Below are 23,091 nucleotides of genomic sequence, written 5' to 3' on the forward strand. Positions count from 1 at the left end.
AGAACCCATTTAGAACCGAACGGGGGAAGAGAGATGGGCTCTGAGAGCGATCTGCAACGAAGGCAGAGAACCAAGTCAAAACTTGGCCAGATACGCCCGCCACTGATAGCCGAGAGATCAGGGTGGGATGGTCCACTGTGTCAAACGCAGCAGATAGATCTAACAATATCACTGTGCCAACACCACCCTGATCGATCAGGAAGGTAAGATCATCCAGCACAGACGTAAGGACTGACTCAGTGCCCATGCCTGGCTGAAAGCCCCATTGAGCAGGATCAGAGAACCCAGAAGAGTCCAGAAAAGTTTAAAGCAAAAGGTGAAATGAGGGATTCCAACAACTTCATAAGAAAAGGAAGAAGAGAAATAGGACGGAAATTAGAAAGCACAGCAGGGTCTAAAGAGGTTTTTAAGCAGAGGAATCAAAAGAGCATGTTTCAGGGCAGTCGGGATATATCCATCACAAAAAGAGGCATAAACTGCCATTGTGATCTGAGAAATAATATCACCAGATATTTCCTTAAAAACAAGAAGAGGAATCGAGTCAGCGGGCGAAGCCGATTTAACATCTTGGTCGGAAAAGGTGGGAAAGACCGACCAGATGGGATTAGGATCAATGGTGACAATAGGGGAAACTGATCTACCAATTGGAAAGACTGAAATAATCTCCCAATTTAGAAATGTATAAAACCCTGCTAGAATGTCACATTAGGAAAAAGGACAGCTTTCCATTAGGAAGAGGACAGAGTTCAGGGAGGAGATGGAGGTCAGAGAGCAGTGCTGCAGCCAGAAAAGTTAGATCCAGTGCTGAGCCCACACCAAAAAGGCCTCTATGAAAGCCAGAGGGAGGCTAGACTCGTGGAGCCCTAGCTCGAGGAAACTTCGCACTGGAACTGTGGCAAGTAGGAAATGTCTGTGGTCCTGGGCTGTGCTAAGAAACCCTTGTATGAACTAGAGTAAAAGGCCAAGTGAAGTAAACAGAAAGGAACTACATGGGAGCTATAGCACATACACTGGTGGGAAAAAGTCAGACCACCAGCACAAATGAAAAGAGGCTTGCTAAGGGAGAACCAACCTAGGCAGAGGGATAATATATTTCTACCAAGAATTACCCATATTAAGGAGAGGATTCCTACACTTGTTGAAGCTGCAAACCCCCCTACGAGCAAGGTGATGGAAGGTCTTGCCCAATAGCTTTACAAGTCTGTTGTCTCATTCATTTGGGACTAAGGCTTTTTAATTCTTATACAAGCTTCAGTAAAAGCCATGACCACAATCACTATCTGGACCAAGACACCGCCATTAAAAGACAGCATCTTGCAAGAAGTGTGCTGGGGAACTTCACACCTGCGACTGTGGCTGAACACTGTCCCGGGCAGAGACCTGGGTGCCTTTTTGTTTTGCTAGTAAAGGGATGGCAATAGGTCTTCCTATTCTTTAGACTCTAAATCAGGGACTTTTCTCCCAATACCTTGTACTGTTGCTTGTGTAAACATCTGTTATTGAGTTCCTCCTTTCCTGCAGCCCATTTTTGAACAAACTAAAAGGGGTTTGCCCAACTTATGACGCACATTTTGTTCAGTCAACTATTACTTGGTTTCGTGATCGTCACCCTACAAGTAAACCCTTTTTAGAACCTCAAACCAGTGTGCATGTTCTTTTCCCACCTACTCGTGACAGTCGATACATTATTCCAAGTGACGAAACCAGTATCTTGCATATCATCATTTTCATTCAAATTCGAAGAGTAAGGCTTTGAGTGCTGAACCACGGCTACCAACAAGTGAGTCAAGGGACGCTTAAGTGTCCTAGCCTGTCTATATCAGGATCACACTAGCCCATAAACGTAGAGCATAGGGACATGCCAGTCAAATTGGGATGCATGTTTCACAGATATTGTTCTCCGGCAGGGGCAATTACTGGCAGCACTGACAACTATTTAACCAGTGAATCCTAGAACGAAGTACTCTCTAAATAAGCTTTAAATAATTTTAAGTTGGAAAAATATTTGCAACAGGGATGCTGTACTCTTGTTGTGTATTACTGGTGGTTTTACATACATTTATTTATGCAAAATACAATAATGGGGAACAATTTCAGACCCACCACCCTTGTAAATAACACCCGCAAATGGAAACGAAAACAATGGGAACACTTTTTCACTTTTTTAATAAAATATTATATTCATTTCTTTACAAATAATTATTACAACCGTTACATAGTGTTAACATTAATCAAAAATTTCAAAACTGGGCAAAGTTTGTTCATACTTCGTATACTCAGATTACATACATATTTCGGAAACAAGAGCAAAAGTTATTTACAAATAGTGAACATTCCTTATCGATTTCATTGTAAAATATTTTTTTTTGTTTTAAGAGATCTGGTTTTCCTTGGGGATATAAAACAAATGTACAACAATATTACACAGCAGATCCTGCTGGCAGCTTTATACATATAAATATTAAACATGTTAAGAATCCTGCACTCTCAGTTCTTTTGTGGCAATATGTTAACTTCACCTGCAAATAAACAAGCTTCAACATCTCGAAAGAGCATGCTGTAATATTTCACTATTACATGGGGTGTTAGAACATTTAACACACAGCCCAAATGACACTGTAGATGAGAATATTTCCAGAAGACAACATATGTAAGCCGTATTCATCTTGGAATTTGACAGATAAATGACCTATGAACAGGTGGGTTCCTAGCTCCGTTTCTGGTATATAGAAGTTCACAGCAACGGAAGGCATTTGCAGGATGGGGTGCAGTACAGCAACATGCCCAAGACATTTGTGGCTTTGGATCAAAATGAGTGACAGAAAACTCCATTCACAGCGTTTGCTGAAACACCAAGCTGTTGCTAATATCAGACAGCAAATTGAGAAGGAAGGCATGTGCAGGTGGCCAGAGCTGGATGTGGGGTAGTAATCAGAGGGATTCCTTTCCACCTAAACTAGCCATCAATAGGCCTTTGAAGTATGGTTTTACTCCTGTACATTGGCCCCTATTAGTCCCACTGGTTTTATTTCAAGGTATCTAAGGAGAAAGTGTGTTTTAGGCCGTGAACCCTATCTAGAGAAGGCCAAAGACATTGAAGCCAAATTCTTACATATGACAATCCAATTGAGTATCTTGCTCTTATGAGCCTACTAGTTCAAATGTACTACTGGCTCAAGTGATTAGTGAAAATATAAATCACATTTGACTTTTCTGCCCTTATTATCCAATGATAAAGTGATGGCTTTTCTCTTTATTCATACAAAATAATATTCGGCCGGTTTCACAAGCATTGAACCTTTGCTTTCATTGTGAAAACGATGAGTCTCTATGGGGGATTTCTCAGTTTTTGAAAAGTCAAAATCATATTCAGTGTTCTAGGGCCTACTCAAATGAAACAGGACATTTCAATTGCAGTCTTCAAAAGACCAAACATCACCCCGCAGGTTCTAGGAAACTATAAACGAAGACAAGAAACTTAGAAAAATCCTCAAGAAAATTAAAAAAGCAAACTCCAACTAAAAAGAGCTAGCTGAATGAAACAAATTCAATTATTTCAGAAAGTATGAAATCGTGTTATTCTGTTTAAATATTTAACTGATGCATAAGGGGCCACTTGCAGCCTACACTACGGGCAGAGTGAAAATAGAATTTCGAAGCGAAGCAGCAGCGTTGGCAGGGATATTGGGGTTGGGGAACAAGTGCTTTGCAGGACTGGGAGAGGAATGTGAATTACTACTTACTCTTTGCATTTTCTCAATGCCTTTGGTGTTCCCCTAATTGGACTGGACACACAGATTTGTTTAGTGCTAAAATACCCATCAAGATCGTCTCATGTGCTCAATGTAGCAACAGCAGATTGAAAACTGATAGACTGGTGAATTGCACACACACACAAATACACTGTAGTTCACGTCTTCCGATTAGTTACAGCTTAATATATGTTACAGAGGAGTGGAAATTCACAACTTTCTCCTAAACACGCACAATGAAGTTGAATGGTCGATGGATGACTATTCAGTGCCATGGCAATAATTTTGCTTCTTTAAAGCACTCAACTCTGTAGTGGATAAAGCCCTTGTCTGGACAAGTGTTCAGCGGCACGACTGGGAAATAAACGTACAAACTGTACATCAGTTACAAGACAGCTGTGTTGCAAATTGCTCTTCGCTGATGCACACATGCTTGGAAATCGAGTTAGTAAGGGAATTCAGTATAGAATCTTGAGCACCGGCATTATATGTGCTTCACACTGCCAGCTGGTGGTTATCCTGGCAGCCAATGTACTAAGAGTTGCACACCAGCTTATTTCAGAAAAAGTAAGTTTGATTATCACAATAATGAAGGTGGGAATTTATTGCAGCTGAAATCATTGTTCTTTGACAGCCAAGAAAGCTTTTTATAAAGCGATCATAAGGTATGACGACCGAGTGATCAGGTCGTATAACAGAACTAAGCTGATTGGAAAAGGAATATCAGTGGCCCAGATGACATCTCCATCCCATACCTGGCTGATCAATGGTGGACAATGACTGAATAGCTGCCATTGAGAGGGTCTTGTGCAAAACAACAGATTCCAACTTGGCACCAGTTTGGTTCAGAAAGATAACTCATCCATGTTTCTGTGTACAGGTATACTGGGAGAATCAGAGTAGCCTTGTAATTCCAAGATCTAAACACTAATGCAGCTGGCTGTTGGTGTAGAAATGGAAATGCATGGATGTTTATATGTGTGGGTACTGGTAGACAATCCAAAGGAAATAAGAAAGTGAGTAGCCTTGCAGTATGTCACTGTTCAAGGAGAGGACGGCTAAACCTGGCCTACTGTGAGTAATTCCACGCAGGAAGATATTCAGCCTCTAGCCAATCCAAACCACGTGATCAATAATCACAGATCATAAGCCTAAATGCCTTGAACCCATGAAACGCCTTTGTGATATCATACAAGTTCAAGGAACACAAAATGAATATTGTGCCATCATCCTTGAGACTTGCCTCAACTGGAATTGGGGCAGGATAGCCCAAACTTCTAAATGTGCCTTAGGTTGAACATACAGAATGAAGGTTAGAGATAGGAAAACCACTGATCAACAAAGAGCATTCTTCTGACATGGCAATGTCACTATCACAATGCACTGTTTTGAAGCTGAAGCAGCGAGATCAAGTGATTAACGACAAACTGATAATGGCCAACGGGAATTGAAGCTCGACAACGTCTTCAACTGCATGAGCGGGAAAAAAACATTGACATTGTGGCTTTAAATGTCAGCTATATATTTACATAAATGTTTAGAGAGCGAAACACAGAGGGATAGTGGTGGGACGTATGGGAACGTATACAAAATTATAAGTCAGTGCGGTAAAAGAAAAGAATGGAAAACTGAGAACAGATGGACATGTTTCTGCTAATGGTTTAAACAATTGTATTTCTCTATTAGGAAGGAATCTGAACTACATGACAGTGTGAGAGAGCAGACTTGAATATGAGCTATTGGACAACTCTGAAACAATAGAAGTAGGACTCCTTGGGTAGACTGGACCCACTTATCACACAATCACACTTTTTTGTGAGATAATGGAAGTGAATAGATGATTTTGCCACCTTCAGATACCCGTGTTGGGAAGATGCACCCTCCAAACCAATGTCCCTTCTGTGGTCAGAGTTTATAGCCTTCTATTTAGCACCAACTGTAAATCTTTGACCAAAAAAAGACGTCTCAGAGGAAGTGCATAACACTTTGATCCCCAAACCCAAAAAACGCAAACACAAAAATATATTGATGAAAAACAAGTGAAACGCTTCAGCATCAAAGTTGCAAAAAGTTCTTTGCTGTAAGGAAAATGTGAATTAAATACCTCATCATAATGTGGGTAAACATTGGCGGGTGTGGAAGATACAGGAAGGTCAGTTATGACTTTCTCAAATCCTGAGGAAAAGACATATTCATGACATGGAGTAGATTACTCCTGTGTGCGAGGACTATACTGAGTGAAATGAACATGAAGATGATGTTGAGAGATGTGTACAAACAGGAGCAAAACTATAAAGACAAGGGATTGACTGCTACCCTCTTTGACGAGTCTGAATAGCCCAAGTGTTGTATGGATATCTACTCCAAACACTGCATCAAACCCTCACAAAGCACTGTACTGTTCCTAGACCTTTTCACAGCTTTATGCTGAGTCAATCTCTTCTCGCCGCACTATGCTGCATTGAGGTGATGCATCACAGTTCTGCTGCTTCTAGATCAATTTAAGAGCATTGGCTGGTTTCTAGATCTTCTAGTGGCACAGTATTGCTTCCAGATCTTTTAACAGTAGTATGCTACACCCAAATCATTCGTCCAGCCCTTTGCTGCAACATGGGCTTCTTGTGGTACAGCTCTGCTTGTAGAATGTTTTACAGTTCTGTAGCACCTGTTTCTCACTGTACTATTCTGAATGTAATTTGTTTCACAGAAGTATGCTGCATCAAGATCTGCACACAACACCATGTTGTATTTAGATCTGGCAGCACTGTTTTTAGATCTTTTCGCAGCAATCAGTTGCATCTGCAAATTATAGACAATGTATTACAGAATTATATTTAAGTGGGCCTCAGAGTGCTGCAACGAGAAATGGCATATGTTCAACCAAAAAAGTGGCAGGAGGTTGCACATGTATAAATGAAGTATGGGAAGCAGAAAAAACAGGTTAAACACCAATTATACGTTAAGTATTGTAAAAAGAGCAGTTGTGAGAAGCATTATGTCAGATAGTGAAACAAAGGTTAAAGTGAACAGCAGTAATTCATGCAGGAGTATGGGGCTCCAAATGGGGTACTGGCGAGTTTGATGGGTTCATGCATTTGGTGTACCACCTGAGAATTCATCCAAAGAAATGTGAGCAGTTATGCCAGGGACTATTGTTGGATGGGAAGGAGTTCTCATAAATCCGCTGCATTGCACTTTGAGGTCAGCGAAGCATCAAATAAATGGGGCTGTGACCGAGGACGGACACTATCACACATAAGGGCAGACAGCCGAAAAAAGAAGATATGCCGCTTTCGGTAACTGTAAGATCTTCCAGCAGCATTGTTACAGCACGGTGTCATAGCACTTGTTGGCATGTCTCTGAACTACACAGCAGTTTCAAACTGTTATAAAAAAAAGCTGTGCCGATTCAAGACCCAGCATGGGCAGTTTTGCAGTACCATGCAGTTCCTAGATGTTCTGGTAGGGTCATATTGCTTCTGTTGAAGCTGCCTATTGCACACTGTTGTAGCACGGTTTCTAGATGGCCTACCTTTACTTGGCTGCTTGAAGAGATTCTAGCAGTGCTGTTTCTAGACATTCCATTCAGGTTTTTTTTCTAAACCTGTCGGCAGCACTGTATACTAGCACCAGGTCATGCCCAGGTGAAGGGCTTCATGAACCTTTGCTCCTAGGTAGAGTAGGCTACCTTTCATATTTTGTAAACCTAAAACTGCGATTCCTCCTTACAATAGAATTGTAGAAAAATGTGGTTTAGGAAAGTGTTTGGTAGAGTCTTACTAGAAACTATGACCCTTTGCAAAAAAATACATGAGTGGCAAATGGCAAAATTAGAATGTCAGAGGCAAAACAAATACTATATTAATCAATTCTCACATTCATAACCAATTTCTTTTTTGGGGCAATTCATGGTGACCATCTGATAATGTAAACAAGCCACCTGCCCCCTCCTCTTCCAAGTTAGGTCTGGGAGAACCACCACTGTATATTGCCATTGCTTGCACATCTTGGAAACAGCTGACAGTGATTGCTGGACATTTGGCCTAGCCCCTTCCAAATCGAACAGGAAGCACTGCAATAGGCCTAAAATGGAAGTCTGCAAGTGTGCTCCTCAATTCATACAAGTTCACAACTTTCAACATGACAAACAGACTAGATCTGCATAGGCTGCTGATGTGGACGAGGAAGAGAAAGCATTGGGCCAAATGTTTCTCCACGCTTGGGAAAAACACTGTTCCATTTCGGCAACAGCGGACACAGTGGCTTTCTCAGTCAGTGCAGTTTCCATCCTCCTCCTTCCTGTATGCACTGCTCTACACACTAGTTTTACTCCGGCTGGACAAAAGCAAAACAAAAGAGTATCCAAGATTTATTAAACTGAGTGAAACTGGTTTAGGTAAAATAATTTGGATGCTTTACCACCAAGAATGTCATATACGTTCAAACAGCCGAACTGCAATCATGACCTAAAATATGGCTTATGTTATGAGCAGGCCGGTTGGAGGATTGCTTGGAAGAGTCAGTTGTGGCAGAGTTGACAATAGAAAGCAACGGTGACATTGCGGAACCATCTGGAAGCGCGGTCGCGATTTCAGGAAACAAGGATGTCAGATTGAAATTGGATAAATGGGAAGGGTTTGCCATGTGCATCGGTGGCATATCTGCGAGAAGAGGAAAGCTGGGTTGAGCAAAGCCAACGGGTCTAGGAGGAGATAAAATTGAACCAAACCGGTTGTTCAAGCTGGCACTGTTGGGCTTCTCTGTGCTGGGATTGGTAAATATCTGATTAGAAAAATAAGGAATAGAAAGGTCATTAGACAAACTGGGATGGGCAGGAGAATAGGGAGGATAAAAAGACGGCAAAGTGTTCTGAGGATCTACTGGAATTAAAGCTGGTGCGCGGGTTGCACTGGATTGGGACACTGGAGGAATGAAGGCTGTATTTGCATTAATTGTGGGATTCATACCACCATCAGGAATAAAAGGAAATCCAAAGTTTTGAGAAAGGGTGTGCTGATCTGGTGCTGTGTTGTCACTAGGAACCTGGGAGCCATCGGACATAAAGCGAACAATGCTGGATCTCTTTTCTGTTGAAGACGGCTGACGACCAAGGAGCATACTACTACTTGGAGCCAAAGGAAGATGGGGAAGGCTTGGTTCAAACACATTCCCATGTCTCGGATTGCTAGATCGAGTTCTCTCAGGTTGACGGGCTTTAGAGCTACCACTGTCCTGCAAAGGGTGCCTTGAACGCGGATTTACTGGGGGATTGGACTGGCGGACAGAAGTCTGTCCTTGCTCAGTGCTCCCATGGGAGATGGCTGGATGAGATGCTCGAGATATGGCATGCACGTTTGTGGACACATTTGCAATCAGGTGGCTCTTCGAGCCTTGGCTCTCAGTGATTCTCATGGGATTCGATTTCTGGACAGAAATGTGAGGACTTGTGTTTCGGCCCTGAACTTCCCCTGATGATGAACTTGAGAATGGAATACTTAAATTGTTTCGGGAATTAATAACACCCATGGACATGTCACACGTCTCCCTGCTCTGACTTTCACTGTCTCTTCGGATTTGCACAGATTCTCGTCCAGTTGGGCAACCGTACTCAAGTGTCCCGGATACACCACACTGTGTAGTCCTCTGATGATCCGAAATTAATCTTTGACTTCCGACCACAGGTTCTCCAAGATGGGGTCCAAGCAAACTCTGCATAAAGCTCTGGTGACAGGAATTTTCAATGTCTCTAGGTGGCATTGCATTTCCAATTGGAATCCCTTGAACGGGTGCATAAGGTAGTCTCTTTTGTCGGTCTAAACCAGGAACAGAATTTTGACCAATTCGAAAAGCCTGCGACTGCATGCCCCGGAGGGATGAAACTGTATTTCCCATTTCACTGTTTCTTGAAGACTGTAGTTCATAGGTTACTGTAGGCTGCTGATTCGAAATGCCTGGTTTGTAAGATTGGCAGTCAGAAAGGCGCTGGACCTCAGAGGGGAGCGCATGCTCCACAGATATGCGGGTTTGCAAGTTATGTATTGGCAAAGCTTTAGTCCTGGAAACATCAAGGTAAGTTCTCATTTCTAGCTGGTCAGACACCCGGGGACCCTGATTTGATATACCCATTCTCTGTTCAGAATTAGATGTCTTTCCAATCAAAGCCTCTGCAGAGTAACTTGAAACTCTATTTCGTTCTTGCCTGTGAGGGGCACATGCCATGTTTGATTGTCGAGACACAATGCTTGGCTGGGACACCATATGATGCTCCATACTCCTGGAAGTCAGAAGTCTCTGAAGCTGATTGTGTGTTGATGTATGCTCCAAAGAGGTACCAGTGCTCTGTTGCCTATTCCCTACCTCCTGCTGTTGTTGATGCATGAGATCCGAATTTAGATGGCTCTGCTGGTGGGTACCTTGATGATTTCGGTTGCCCGCAGGATTGTCACAGCTCTTCTCCCCCTGGGGAGTGCTAAAGTGCTGCTGCATTTGTTGCTGCATTTGCTGGTGGTGGTGTGCATGGGCCTGGTTTCCCTTTTGCCGGCCTTGATCACTAACGTGATGCTTCTGTTGCAATGAGGGCTGATTTGCTTGACTGACCTGAACTGCATTACGTTTCTTTTGCATTTGGACATCCTGCTGTACTGCTCTTTGCTGGTGGACATTGTGAGGCTGAGAGTGGATTGTGCCTTCTGGATGTGGAGTATGATGCTGCTGATACAAGAGATGGCGTTCGCGAAACTGACCAACCTGTTGCTGTTTTAAGTATGGGTTGCTATTCTGAAGGTGGTTTGCAGTCTGACTAGAACCCCGCTGCTGGAGATGCTGGGTATGGGACTGTCCTTGCTGATCTGCAAGCACTGGCTGGGAGTTGCATCGGACATCAGTTTGCCTCAAAGCAGAGTTAACAAAAGTTACATTGGTTGAGAATAATGTATTGAAACTATTTGTTGGTGCGTGGCTGCTCACAGAAACAAGTGAATTGGATGAATTGTGCGGCATTTGATTGTCAAACATTTGAGTTTGCTCATCAAAATCATCAGCTGTTCCCCTCATTGATGCAATTTGGTCTTGTCGAACAGGTGCGCTCTCACAATGTTTCTGTCTCTTGGCAGTGGAAAGAAGGTGATCATCTTCAACAGTACGCTTGGCTGAGTCTTTCCTATGTTCTCGGTTTTGTTTCTGGTTAGCTTCTTGTGTCTGGGAAGCCTGCATCACAGTGGTCCTAAAGGCATGGAAATGCTCTTGAGAATATTCTGTGGTCACCGCTGGTGCTGGTGACGGGTTGTCATACAAAACAGATGGTCTGGGAAAGTCAGTAGGTATTGTAGTTGACATTTGATCAGATGGCTGGGATACATTTGAACAACTCACAAAAGGATGGGTAACGCCCACAGGATGTATCAAATTATTGATACTCAAACTAGTCACATTTTGGGACTGGGATGTTGAAATGTGCATAGGTAGACTGGTTGCTTCAATACCAGAAGAGCAGTTTGGTTTTTCAATTGGTCCACCAGCATTTGTTTGCGGGTTGGAGTCCTGAGAATGCTTATGTTCTGGTGGTGTGACAAACTGTTCTGTGCCCTTATCTTTAAAAGTCTGCATAAAAGGCGGTGGCCTGTTTTCTTTCACTGGTGCCTCTTTAGTAGTTTTACAGAGCCCCTCCCTCACGTCAACCTGGATATTAACTTTCTTTTTTACAGTGTTGCCCTGATCAAAAATAGCTCTGGCAGCAAGTGCAACTATGTCTGTTGATTCAGAAGGTGGAGAGATGTTAAACACAGACGTCAACGGTGTAGCATTCGTAACATCTTCTCTACTTGTATCTGGCAACATGGAAGCAACAGAGAAGCTGCGGTTACTGCCAGAGCTAGTAGACATGGGAGAGTCAGCCTGCCTGTTGGGCACGGATGAGCAACCAACAACTACTTCCTGCTCACACACACTTGTATGTTCAGGGTCCACATTTTCAGCCACATTAGGCATGAGATTTCCAGGCAAGGGAACTTTATCAGAGTCTATGGATTTTGAGCCAGCAGTCGTTGAATGCTGAAGCTCGTTCACAACAAATAATGGGCTTTCTGTAGGGGTGGTTTTCTCTTTTGAAATGTCATACAGCACTTTACCAAGGTCTTGTCCTTCCAATAAATCTGATGCAGCTTGCATTATACTCGGGGACTCTTCCATGCTTGTTTTTGGTTCTGAAGTGCTTACCACTTCAGCAGCACAGGTAACATTTGAACTACTGTGGTCTGTGGATGGAGTACAAACATGGTCAGCCAGAATGTGCTTAACTGTGCTAGATGAAGTCGAGGAGCTTGTCATTACACACTCTTTGGAGCATTCCAATGACACAGAGTTAGTTATTGGGACACCTTGAGATCTATTGGTTTCTTCTGCAAGAGGGATGAGATCTTTGCAAACAGATTCATCCAAAACAATGTCTTTTTCAGCGACAGATTTTGGTAGCAAAGGACTTCTCACAGTAGATCTGTTCAAATCACTCTCAGAATGTAATCCCATCTGTTCAGAATTACATATTTCATTAGAATTACAGTCAGAATTGCTAACACCATTTTCAGAGGGCATTGCGCTTTCCTGGAATCTTACAGAGGGGTTCGATATCATGGATGTGCTTTCCATTTGTGCCTCTTTTTCAGCATTTGAAAGTGACTTTGAGGCCTTCTGGCAGTCCAGAACAGATGTTGATGCACTTGCAGCTACGTTCACTTGAGGAACCACCTGGGTGGATGAGGGACGCTTTTTAACGCCAGACTTCTTGCTTATCCGCTTACATTTAACATTGGACGATAAACCAGGCAAAGGCTTTGCTGCATTGGAGGCAGCATGTAAAACAGTAGGTTTTTCAGAAGGCTTTGGAGATGTGGCTGTTGTAGACAAAGAAACACAGTTAGATGGGATCATCTGGGAACTTTCAGTTGTTGGTGTAATAGTGGGATGGTTGATGGACAGCTGTACACAGCTCTGCCCAGCCGCTTGTGATAGGCTTTGACTGAGACTAGCCAAAGCGCCAAAAGTGTTGAGGGCAACATTCGTGATAGGATCTTCAGTGGTGATAGGTTGAATAAGTTGCATTGGAGTTTGATGTGTAGCTCCGTATGAAGGCATCATTGGCTGCAAGGCAAATAACTGCCCGTTGAGTGAAATGGTTGATGGCTGCTGTTGATTTGACATTGCAACAGAAAAGGATTGAGCAGAACAAGGCGCTGATGAAGTTGGTGAAGGCCGTGGTAATATGTGAACAAGATGCTTACCCCCGAATATTTGCGGTGTCGGGGCATTTTGCGCAGGACCATTAGTACACAACACATGATTTGTCCCCTGAAGTGGCATCCTAGTGGCTCCAGGGGGCTGAGCAGACAAGAGCGGCAGTGGATTTGGGTTAGACGGTGATTGAATAATCACAATCTGTTGCCCTACTGTCTGTGAAGGGCATGGAGTAGGGTTAGGTGGCTTCAGAATTATAACATTCTGATTGGCTGGTGCTGGATTGACAGTGGTTCCTAGAGGTGAAGCCATCTGAATGACCTGCATGGCAGGATTTAAAGGGACAATGGCTTTTGCAGGTTGCGTTTTCGTTGGGGATGGAGTACACAGTGGCTGCACAGAAGTAGGTGGACAAGAGGGCAAAGACACTGCTTGCCCATCAACCTGCAGCGTAGTGTTTAAACTGATGCCTCTTATTGTTTGTATGCCATTGGTAGCAGGTAATGTTCCAGTGCAATTTGCTTGCTCATTCAAAAAGATGGGCAAATTATTATGAGAAGCATGATTCAGAGGTTGAATTGTGTTACCTGCCACTTGTAAAGTAGTCCATGTAGTCTGTGTGTTTCCAGATGTAGGAATCCGTGTAAGACTGCTAACCTTTGTCAAGTTTGATGTTTCACTTGAAACTTGCAAAGAATTTGAGAGAGCCCAACCACTGTCCAGGCACGATACAGGCAATGTGCTTATTGTTGTAGCAGGCAATGTATTAATTGCAACAGTCTCTGCCACTGCAGATGTTGCCAAAGATCTTCCACTGTTGGTTAGATGTATGATTGGGTTGATGTTGGCAGATGGTAAGGTGCCAGAGATAGCAGTCCTTGTAGTTTGGTCAGAGGCGGCATCTGTAACTGTGACCACAAAACTCTCCTGAAAACCAGAACATGTTATGCTTGTTCTTGGGGGCTCTTGGGTCATGACGGTGGCAGTCAAGGGGGCACTTGTGTCTTGGGACAGAGCTATGTTAGCCAGGCTGACATTTTGTTGTCCATTTGAGCTTTCCAAAACATTCTGATCACTCTGTGGTGCACATTGCAAGTGACCAGTTGCCTCACTTGGGATCACATCCTGTGTGTTGGTGGCGGCTGAATACGGTACGTTTGCCGGGCTCTCTGAGGTGGAAATCTTAAGAATGGCCTGAGCTGGAAGGGTCACAGGACCACACAGTGGAATTTGTTGATGGGATGTGGATGCACAGGCAGTTTGCTGCCACGATTTATTTTCTGTTGCACAAGCGCTGGCATTAGTAGAGGGTGCCATTATGTTACAGGTCCTCTGCACAGGCACAACATTAGCTGTTTGTTTTTGCATGTTCTGGCTAACATTAAAAGAGACGCTCTGGTTGTTCACCCCCAAGGGGCTCCCATTGGAGTAGACTATGATGTTCTTCTGGCCCTCATTGTTGGGGATCAGAAGAGGGGCCTTTGCGTTTTTAAGATTTCCTCTCCAGTGAATTGTAGGGTCATCGTACAAGCAGATGTCATTTGCTTTTAACAGAGATATGTAACGAGCATTCTCCTTCTGAATACTCAACAGTTGCTTTCGTAGTCTTACAATCTCATCAGCTGCAAAATAAACAGAAATAATGAGAACAGGGATGCAGAATACACATTACAATCTTTATATTGGACATTGAGCCAAGCAGAACAAGTGCTAATTCATGCATATTTACATGTATTATAGGTCGGGAGGATAGCTCAGGGGCAACACATTTGTCTTGGAAGCAAGACAACCCAAAGCAGCACATGTTTGTATCCTGGTCCCGCATTTATAGACTGGTCTCGGTTGTTAAGCACGTGATAAAATATCAATTCATTATTCAACATTCAGATAATATAACTAGCACACTGGGTGGAAGAAAGAGGGGACAGAGCTCTAATGAAAATAAATGCATTCTTCTTTAAAGCGAATATGCTCAGGGGTACAGTAATCTTTTACCAGATTCATTTCACATCGAAGACAAAAAACTTTATATTGAAAAAGAAAAGATGTAAATGTAAGGCTGCCTATAAACAACCAAGGTGTGTGAGAATCTGTACAGCTGCAGGAATAAAATTTTCAGTAAGTAAACAAATGAGTTTTAGGGGAATATCCAGTATCCCCTGCAAAACACTTTAAAGCAAACTATATCAAGCACTGCCACCTCCCTGCTCTCTAGTGAATTTTGTGGTCACATCATCCACCATCCAAGATGTTATGCTCCTCAACATCTCTTCTCATTTTCTGCCCACCATTGCAAGACACTGCTTAGGTTGGTGGACCATTATTGCAGCAGACAAGTAAAGTACTTGCATTGTCCTGCAATTATCCAGGAGTAGCGGTGGAAGAAAAAAAAGAGGAAGGGAACGTGCCTCTGCAATACATCGTTCCCCACTACTCCAAATGGATCTGCAGAGGGTGCTTGAGGCAGAAAGAGGAGCCTGAGAATGGTTGCCATCACATACTGCAGGATACGGTATCCGGTAATAATGTTGCCTTGAAAAAAGTAGTCAAGTTGGCGACTTAAAAAAAAAAAGCATTAATAATTCACCCTCCAGGCTATCAAACACTTTCCCCAAACGTTGTAGGACTGGAGGTAATATATAATTATACCTCTCCTAGAATATTTGGAGAGAGAATTTTGATAGCCAGGAAAAATTCGCCAGAACCTGACAACTTTTTCATGGCGACAATACTATATGGATCCACGGGATACACACGGTACTGCTTTGCCGCCTGTGGTTTTTAGTAGGTTACTTACTTTTTATTGAATTGTGACCGTTTTATTTGCACATTTTGTTTTTCTTGTAGGCTTCGGGTTATCACCCGGACTGCAGTGTTTGACTGGCCGCCACATACACCCATTTTAAGTTTGCTTTTTCGAATGGTTTCTTGTTTTTATTAATTATTTTAATTATAAAGTGCCTTTTACTTTCCTTGTACAGAGGGGTGCTGGCTGAGGGTGCCTGGCCTCTTGGCAGCCGAAGTTCGGCTCGGTCATCACCGGGATTACTTTTTCTTTCCGACACACATTCACTTCCTGATTAAAGTTTGTCTTTGCTTTCCATTTGTGCCCGGGAGCACACTGACCTCAGTTGTACCATGCATCGTCATATACGCTCACTACGCAGACAGCGCAGCAGTTGTGCGCTCAGTGCACCGAAGTCGCGCCAAAGTTAATTCCGTCTCCGTCGATCTGGGTCTCGGATTGTCAAGACATAATTGGCCTTTCCCCCATTTTTAAATATACCCGTGAGGCCATGCTGCAGCTAGTACCTTCAGACACTGTGCTGCCTAAAAACTTCATTCTGTCTTCTCCGGTTAGGCAAAGCTACGTCGCTGTCATCACGTCTATTTTTAATGCCTTTTTACTGAATACAGGTCCTCTTGTTGCACATGCAACATCGAAATATGAATTTTAGCATGAGCATTTGATGGACGTGCTCTGCCTCACTGAGACTTGGTTAACCGATACCTCGATGACTACCATTCCCCTTGCACTCTTGGATGATTAGAATACACTCCATCTTGACCGAATAGCGTCTCACCTTGGTGGCGGGTTCGCCATTGTTTTTACATTTACTCTGACTTTTTCCCCCAATTGCAATTTCTCACAATCTAAAAATGGAAGCTTTGCTGATACGCCTTGCCATATCTGCCTCTTATTCTATACATTTTTTCATTTATCATCAGCCTCCTGGCTCATATTCCGATTTTGTGGACCAGTTTGTCGAGTTAACAGCTTCTCTTCAGGTTAAGCTCTCTAACTTAACAGTATTGGAAGATTTTAATATCAGATATAATTCTCCTCAAAGCTTGACATTGGCTCACTTTTTCGAATCACTAACCGATCTTGGACTCCCATCGAAGGCTTTTGGAACCAAGCCACGTGATGGGCAGTATCTTAGACCTTATCTTCTCGGCAGAAACACTCGGCCCTTCAAGTTCTGTGGTCTGACCACTGTGTCATTGCATTTGGAGTAGTATGTGCAGCTTCACCTTGTAAAATTAGTCGAGCATTAGTTATGAAACGTAACTTCCGTGCAGTAGATCGCACTCGCTTGGTGTCTTGGATTAATGACAGGTCTCCTCTTTGGTTGACCTATCTTGATATTGCAGAACGTGGCTGAATGTGTTGCTCCTTTGTAGCCTACTCGCGCTGGGAAATGCCCCTCTGCTCCTTGGTTTTCAGAGGAATTAAAACGAGCCCATTTGAAGGTAAGACAAGCAGAGCGAAAGTGGCGCATATCCTACAGCCCTACTGAGAGTTTGGTTTAGCGATAACTGACTCATGAGTACCACATGGACATTAGGATGGCTAAACAAGTCTTTTTTACATGCAAGATTCATGGCCCTGAATCAATCCAAATAATTGCTCTGTATTGTAAAGACATTCTCTTCTGCTGCACTTTACACACCCAACGTGAGTGATTCTGACTCAAGCTCTTTGTAATTCCCTTTCTGAGTTCTTTATGTCAAAAAGTAAAAATATTAATGTGAATAACTAGCTTTTGATTAACACATCCCCAACTGGGATTGTTACTCCAGCATCAAATGTATGGTCCCATTTCTGTTTTCTGTTGAGGATGTATCTAGGGCAGTGACTCAACTTAAATCTGCTTCCCCCGCTGAACCCGTTCCCCTTGCAGTATTAAACGATATTATACCCACCATTATTCCATGGGTTACCGAAGTAGTCAATCTTTCGTACCAGTCAAGCATTATTCCTGAAGAACGTAAACTAGCTACAGTGATTCCCTTGTGGAAAAAAACATCACTGGAGGCTTCCGTCTTGGCTAACTATCCTCCTATTTCCCTTCTCCCCTTCTTTATGAAGCTTTTGGAATCCCTGGTTTCTCTGCTTCTTTCCATCTTCCTTGATACTTCCAGTTTATTTGACCCCTTTCAGTCAGGGTTCTGTCTGGGCCAGGGAACAGAGTGTCCTTGTATCGGTTGGATCGTGGAGGAGAAGGAGCAATAATCCTGTTTGATCCGTCAGCGGCATTTGATACAGTTGACGACAATATCCTTCTATCCCGCATGGCTGCAGCAGGCCTCTCTGCACCAGTCCTGACCTGGTTTTCATCCTTCTTTGTTAGGGAGAATTCTCTTATAAGGCTAATTTCCCAAACATAGTGAGTCCCCCAGCAGCTTTGCTGGATTTCTGTGGTTTGTTTTTTTCTCCTGCTAAGAGTGAGACTCTTTTACTCCCACTCTTAGGCATGATTTGAGGTATGTCTCGGACTGTGTGTGATTTTGGGCTATGGGGTCCTTTACTCCATAGGGTATCATCTGTTGTTTGTGTATGTGTTACACAGCACCCTTAGTGCAGTAACACAGGGGTGTCATAGTGACCCCCAAACAGACTCCATACCCTGGGACTGACTACTGTCTCCTAGGGCATGTAAAGTCACCATTGGCTTTACTAGTCTCAAATTGTGAACAGAACCAGTACAAACCATCATATTGTGGAAGAGGTTAATTATATTGCCCCTGGGTCTGTTTTCAAGGGGGCACTGTCCAGTCCCCCCTTGTCGAGTTTCTGGCTGGTGGCAGTGGTTACCACGCAAAATATTCCACCGGAATATTCTCTATGGGATTTTCCCATTGATTTTAAACGCACCACTTTTTGGTGCAATGTTAAAGATACCGCCGGTTTATTTATTTAATATTAAATTAACGGTTGGGTCTTTTTGCCAGAATTCTTTTCTAGAATGGCATTCGTGTACGTCTCTAACTCTGACCAAGCCCTTTGTTCCACTTTTTTGGCGGGCTTCGCCACAGAAACCCTCCAAATGGTGCCACTCTGTCTGGGTTCCACAGGAAGGGTGGAGGGGGGAATTGGCACCCTGGACTGTGTTGCCTCGGCAACCCAAGTCGCACTCTATTCTTTGGGAGTGGAACTTCAGAAGTCGCCACAGGACCTAAGAATCCGAAGAGGGAAGAAGCTGAGCCATCTGCAACGACGACACCACCGGTGAAGCCCTGCTGCAACTACCTCACCACTTTCCCGACGACAATAGAAGATCTTCTGCTGGACGAGTCTTCTTCCTCTGAGCTGGTGGGAACAACCTGTTCGCCGTTTTCCAAGACATCTCTTGGAATGGCAGCCGGATGTTGTCAAAAGACTCCCGATTCCTCCCTTTCCACTCGTGATGTGTGAGCCCGACCCCCAATGGATGCCAGAGGCTCGTTTTCAACAAAGGACTCATAAGCGTCATCAACCCGCCAATGCTGCTTCTGTTTGAAGTTAGCTCCCGGCTTGAAGTTCCATCTTCTGTTCTGTGCGTCTTTATCTCTATTTGAATCTTCTGTGTACCGAACCCTGCTTTGCTATCATGACTGCATCAGTTTTGCGTTTTAACACTCCTGAACTGCTGTGTACCGGATCCTTCCTTCATTGACACGGATTAACTCTGCTTTTCGGCTTAACATTCTTGAACAGGACTGCCTCTATCTCAGGCTGTGGCTCCTTTGAACTGCTGTGTACCAACCTCTTCCTGCTCCTACCCGGATTGCCTCTTAACACCAGATTTCAGAACCTTTGTATGCCACCTCTGTGCACTATAGGACGCTCTCCAGCCAGTGCACCTTCCCGACTCTAGTGCTTCCCATGTGCTGCCCGGTTCTAGTTCTCCTTTACTAACTTACCTTTTATTATTTTCTCCACTCGCTTTTGGACTTCAGAACACTCTTTATCATGTTCACGTTCTTTTGCTACAACGGTAAGGAATCCCTGTTTATCTACAGTTATACTGTAATTCTGCTGCATCTCTGCTGGTTCTGTGGCGGTGTGCTTTCCCTGCTCTTTTAGGTAATCGGTCCCTCTGTCTGCCTTATCAGTTCAGCAAATGGACATGTAATAGAATAGAGTTTTCCCTCAGAGATGATGCTTGGGTTCTAACAAAACCAAAGCTCTACAAACAATCCAGAAGATTTTGGTCTCTACGCTTCATCCATTCACCGGATTGGTGAGTAACACATGTGGAGGCAGAGGAGATCAGCACCGGAGAGATGCAGTCCCTGGGCTTGAGGCCAAGGACAACTCTTGCGGTGCGGTTCTGTTCTGGATGAGTTGCAGAGGGCGCAGGGCAGACGCGGGGAGGTTGAGGAAGAGGCTGATGCACTAGTCCAGCCTATAGAGAACCATGACTCTACCTCATGTCAGGAATTGGGAAGATCAGAGACAATATTAATGTATCTTCTTTAATTGGCTCCAATGCCTGCTTGCAATTTTCTTTCAGTTAGAGGCTAGATGTCTGTTACTGTTTATAAGATGTCCACACCTCTGTGATTCGATTTTTCGCAATTCCAGTGATAAACTCCATGGGAATTTGAATATTGTATCCAAACAAATGAGCATTCCTTTTAAAGTAATTCATAAGAGAAACATTTCACCTCATTATGTGTGTGTCGGTGCAGTAATAATGTGCTGATATTACTGCATACTGGCACGTTACTGTAACAGCACACACTCAGAGTTTGGTGGTCGGGTGACCGGATTTACCTGCAGCTCCGAGCTGCCGGTAATTCCGGCACCCCCGCCACCAGAAAATGCCAATACTACTGGCACCAGCAATTCCCCCAAACTTCCATAGGACACAATGAAAGGGGAATTCCAGCACTTACCGCCACTTGTAATCTGCCGGTAATTCCAACAGACCAAGTGGCGGTAACGGTATTACAGTTTGGTGGTATCCCGCAGGATTTGCCAGCAGCAAGGCATAAATTAGTCTTGCAAAATTGATTAGGCGAGACTGCTAAATAAAAATATTTTGATTAGCAATTCAACGTATATGATTAGCACGTTTGTATATCCTTACTTTCAATCAGGGCCAATGCAAGACATGTTTCCCGTGTACGGCAACAGAGGGCGTAGGGATCTTGTACGATTGTTCGCCACTAGTGCTATAATGAGGATGCCTTTTGTTGGACATGTGACTGGACACCGCTACCATTGCAAATTCAACAGGGCATCCCACTCGTGCCTCGCAAATAGTCACACACTTAAGTCTTAAATATACATTTCCCAAACTCAAAGGATGTTTTTTTAGCTTCATATTACTTTGTGTTCTTGTAGTTTTCCATTCAAGAATTAGTAAATAAAGCTACGACCATAGTGTTTGTTCTCAACATGGATTTATTTATTTTTCAGCTTGGATGATGAAATCAAGTTTCAAAACAACTCGACAAAACAGAGTGTTCTTTAAAACCAAAGTACTATTTCTACCAACTAAAGCTGGGAAGATATTTGGTTAAGGGCTTATGTTGCAGACTGGTCTCAAACCCCGGCTTCACAATTAACGAAAGTGTGTGTGATACTTGGCAAATCATTTGATCTCACTGTGTCTTATCTGCCAGAATTAGAAGTGCCCACAAGCTGTGCACTTAAAATTTGGTATAGATGGTACTTTACGCCACAGAGACTGCATGCAATAAACGTAGAGTACCCAGATAATTGCTGGCACGGATGTGGGGCAAAGGGGGACTTAGGACACATGTGGTGGCATTGCCCGATCATCCAATCCTTCTGGCTGGAGATCAGGTCCAAAATTAAGGACATCTGTGGCATTCTTCTCCCCTTGGACCCACTGATATTGGTACTGGGCGACACCTCAGAAGATGGCTCATACCCTCATTCGGGTCCCAGAGCGCGGATAATCACGCAGCTGTTAATGGCGGCACGCCTTACGCGCGCCCGGTTCTGGAAAGAACGAGAAGGCCCCCACATTGCGCTCTGGTGGGTTCAAGTCTGGGACATTTTGGGGGTAGAGAAACTAACAGCTACTATGGAAAACCGACTGAACACATTTCAGAATATCTGGGGCCCATTCCTAGAATACGTTGAGGAAAAAGAACATATGCACTTCCAACCGAGATTGATTAAATTCCTTCTTCAACCTTGAACAGCTGGGGAATAAAGGGAGAATCCACCGATTGGTGCGCTAGAACAAAATCCTGATGGACATTGAGGACAATACATACCCAGAACCATGGGAAACGAAGAAGGGATTGGACTGCACAGAATTTTATTGAACGTAACGGTGAATATGAGTAAAGTGGTACTGTAAAATTCCTTTTTTTTTCTTCCCCTTCCTCTTTGTTTTGTCCTTCTCTCCCCTCCAATTAAATGCACTATGGACTATAAAGCGGCTATATTATACCCAAAAAAATATCCATGAACCAGTTTAACCCCAAGAAGTGTAAAAATATTCAAATGAAATGTTAATGCATTGTGACAAATTAATTGAAGTGGTATGAACAGCGTCAAATGATGAACCTTACGAACCCTTTTGAGTGGCAGGAAGGGCTTCAAGGGACAGGTGCCAAGGAGGCGGCTGTTCGATGTACTGTTTTAAGTAATCAATTTTGCCATTGACTTGTTTATTGCTGAACTCAATGTATTGGTGTTTCAATAAAAAAATGTTGATTAAAAAAAAAAGTGCCCACAAGCCACTCTGTTGTGTTGACATGTGTAGCTACACAAAAAAAGCTTGTTCAATGTACTGCTTCATATATAATAATGATGATAATGCCACTTGTTAATCTGCAAAGCAAAGTTATTTGTCTCTTGGCTTAATTATAAACTCGTTTTGTAACATGTCTTACCATCATCACATTGAGTATCCAAGGCTCAGCCACGCAAATTATAAACCTGGCAACTTGCAAAGTTCACGTTTGTCATGAAAGTTGAATGCCAGCATGCATATCAAGTTCCAATCACATCTCATGTGCATTAATTCAAAAAGACTAGCATACGTTTTGTATGCTTGGTTCGGACTATAGAAGCTGGTAATAGATGTGTTAACCATTATCTTAGCTTTTGGTGCGGTCATTGAATTAAGATGGTGTTCAAATCTGGTAACATGTTATTTGGCATTTGTAGAACGCTCAATATATCATTGGTATGACCTCAAAGCACTGGTAGGTTGAACGCCCTCGGGGACCGCAGTCCAGGTCAGTATAGCGAGTAGAAAGAGATAGTACCGTAGGGTGCGTGAGTGCACCAGTTATGTGTGCAGCTGGTAGAATTGCCTGGTGGTAGCTGCATCTTAGCATTAGGTGTGGTAGTTGA

The 23,091-nt window shown here is 43.3% G+C and overlaps 1 protein-coding gene across 2 annotated transcripts in view; it reads right to left on the reverse strand.

Moving 5' to 3' along the window:
• Positions 1 to 2,149: 2,149 nt before the first annotated feature.
• USF3 (upstream transcription factor family member 3) overlaps positions 2,150 to 23,091 on the reverse strand; it is a 412,604-nt gene continuing 391,662 nt past the window's right edge. For both annotated transcript variants that reach the window (XM_069635868.1, XM_069635867.1), the window contains one exon: positions 2,150 to 14,602. In XM_069635868.1, coding sequence (XP_069491969.1) covers positions 8,193 to 14,602 — 6,410 coding nt within the window. In that variant the 3' untranslated portion in view covers positions 2,150 to 8,192. The remainder of the gene's footprint in view (positions 14,603 to 23,091) is intronic.

Source organism: Ambystoma mexicanum, chromosome 7p, assembly GCF_040938575.1.
Source record: "Ambystoma mexicanum isolate Mex_15411 chromosome 7p, UKY_AmexF1_1, whole genome shotgun sequence".
Classification (NCBI taxonomy): domain Eukaryota; kingdom Metazoa; phylum Chordata; class Amphibia; order Caudata; family Ambystomatidae; genus Ambystoma; species Ambystoma mexicanum.